Source organism: Cryptotermes secundus, unplaced genomic scaffold, assembly GCF_002891405.2.
Source record: "Cryptotermes secundus unplaced genomic scaffold, Csec_1.0 scaffold512, whole genome shotgun sequence".
Classification (NCBI taxonomy): domain Eukaryota; kingdom Metazoa; phylum Arthropoda; class Insecta; order Blattodea; family Kalotermitidae; genus Cryptotermes; species Cryptotermes secundus.
This window is the reverse complement of record NW_019735563.1, coordinates 570,699-573,269: the sequence shown is the minus strand read 5'-3', so window position 1 is coordinate 573,269 and position 2,571 is coordinate 570,699. Positions and strand designations below refer to the sequence as shown.

The 2,571-nt window shown below is 35.6% G+C and overlaps 1 protein-coding gene across 3 annotated transcripts in view; it reads right to left on the bottom strand.

The window, feature by feature from the left end:
- Positions 1-656: 656 nt before the first annotated feature.
- The window catches only part of LOC111869577 (L-asparaginase), a gene marked incomplete at its 3' end in the record, with an annotated part of 27,707 nt that continues 25,792 nt past the window's right edge, over positions 657-2,571 (bottom strand). For 2 of the 3 annotated variants that reach the window (XM_033753491.1, XM_033753492.1), the window contains 2 exon segments: positions 657-756; positions 1,855-1,980. In XM_033753491.1, coding sequence (XP_033609382.1) covers positions 657-756; positions 1,855-1,980 — 226 coding nt within the window. 3 annotated transcript variants of the gene reach the window in all.

The window sequence follows — 2,571 nt, the reverse complement described above, 5'->3', positions numbered from 1 at the left end:
ATCTGCAGGGTCAATAAGCCAACGAAGTAAACAGCAAGAAAAAAGGCAGGATGCAGAATGCTCTGCCTTTTTTCTGGTGTATTGCTTCACCTACTATTCGACCATGGTGATGGAGCAAATATGTTCCTCCAAAACATCACTGAAATGTACAAAACATTTCGGTGTCACATCGCAGAACACCGTACTTTTCATAGTCATTGTTCTGAGAACCTCAATTACAACAAATGTTCATTAATTTCTTCACAAGAGCTGGCCAATCTTTCCTATTATGAGGCAGTCCATGCCCTCACATCCTATTTCTAAAATTACTTTCAATAATGTTCTCCTATCACATGTATGTCTGCCAAGTAATCTTTTCCATTCACATTTTCCAACTAAAATTTTCACTTGCTACATACCCCACCCATTACATTACCCTTGATTTGATCACCCAATACTATTTGGTGAAGGGTACACATTATGAAGTCCTCATTATACACTTCTCTCCAGCTTCCTGTTACTCAAATTTCCTTTCTCTTATAATAAATAATCCTTTCAGCATCCTGTTATAAAATGCTCTCAGTGTGTGATCTTTCTTCAAAGCAAGATACCAAGTTCCACACCAATACAAGACAAAAGGCAATTATTTTTTGGGGGAGGGGGGCTAAGATACTTACAATGTGGAGAGCAGTGTTGCCACTGAAATCAGGCTGACTTAAGTCAGCTCCAGCAAACTGGAATGACTGCAGTCTCTTCAGGGAGCCTTTAGCAGCTGCACTGAAATCAAAAGAATAAAGAACAAATCTTATATCTGTGATTGTGGCTAGAAACCAATTAACTTATTAAATATTAATTAATTATAAATGAGACACATGCATTCTGAAGCTGCTCAAATTTGCATTCTAATTAGGTAACAAAAAGACGAATGCATGAAACTGTGAACACAAAGACACAAACAGAGATACACAAGCATACAATGAGATTCACAAATACAAAACTAGAGCACTCAATAATTTATATTACCTGCAGTTATCCTAACAAAATACAATAAAGGTGCATGCATATCAGGTATTAAAGATTTTAATCATCTTCCTCAAACAATAAAAATGTTGGCTACCCATGAGAGAAGTTTTAAATCTGCACTGAAGAAGTTTTTATATCATCATTCTTTTATTCCATGAATGAATATTACCAATATAATTGGTCATAAGTGTGTAAATTTGTAATGTATTTAATTCAGTTAATATAGGTAATTTAAACAAAATTGTATGAATTCAAGTTTTATACCTAGTAAGTTGTTTTTAAATTATGTTTATTAATTAAAATCTTAATACATTTTTTACTTGATATTATTATGTTAATCGATTAAGTGATTTTGATTATGTGACTTATGTAATTTTGTATATGTATCTTGATATATCTATTTTCAAAGGGACCAGTTCCACATCCTAGGTTTGTTACCTGTATGGATATATGGAAAATAAAGAAATGAATGAATACATATAAAATGGAGAAAATAAAATAAACAAAAACACTCTGCAATGAATATTTTTAATTAAAGAGAACTGCTAATTATATTTAATAATTATTCATATTAGCAGCTCAGAGTAAACTCAAATCCCAGTATAAATTAAATTCTTATTTCTTGGTTATATTTTACAGGTATATAATGGCTATTCCCGTCTTTTGGAATTTCAACGATTCTTCTAGTTCCTTTACATGACAGAATAATGTCACTGAACAGCCATTAATTCTGTAAATATCACAAAATATAAAAAAAAAGGCGCTCCCCTGCTTTTGGTTTCCAGAAATAACAACACATGCACCACAACACACCAACTTGAAAGACTGTGTAAAGGCAAAATATCCCATTACCTGCAGAGTTCTTCTCCAACATTTCTTGAGTGAGCCAAAGGAAGATGGGCGCCACATTTCATCAGCAATTTTATTATATCATGATTGTCAAAATGAATTGCATCCAACAGTGGGGTAATGCCATATCTGTAAACAAACATGGACTGAAAATGTAACAACAGAAAAAAAGGGAAGGTACCCCTTGAAGACCTCAGCCTACACAAGAAGACAATACTAAAATTGATCTTAGTAACACAGAGTGTCAGGTTCTTGGATGCATTCAACTGCCTCAGAGTAAGGTAGATATGGGGCCTCGCCATAGCTCAAGAGGTTAGTCGCTGACTTCCCACCGCGGCGGCCCGGGTTCGACCCTGGGTCTGGTCAAGTGAGATTTGTGGTGGACAAAGTGGCGCTGGAGCAGGTTTTCTCTGAGTACTTCAGTTTCCCCTGCCAATCTTCATTCCACCAATTGCTCCACAATCACCCTCACCTATCTATCATCTGGGGCTGGTACAATAGGCCAGAAGTGGCCGCAGTACAAGGGACTTAGTCCCACCCCATTAGCAATAAAATAAAAACAGATATGGGCTCCTGTGAGCATGGTATAAACCTCCAGGTTCCATAAAATGAGTCAAATTCCTCGACAAACTGAGCAACTATCAGCCTTTCAATAAGAACGTGAAAAGAAATTAAATTTACATGTACAACAGTGTAATACAATCCTCTTTAACACTTTGC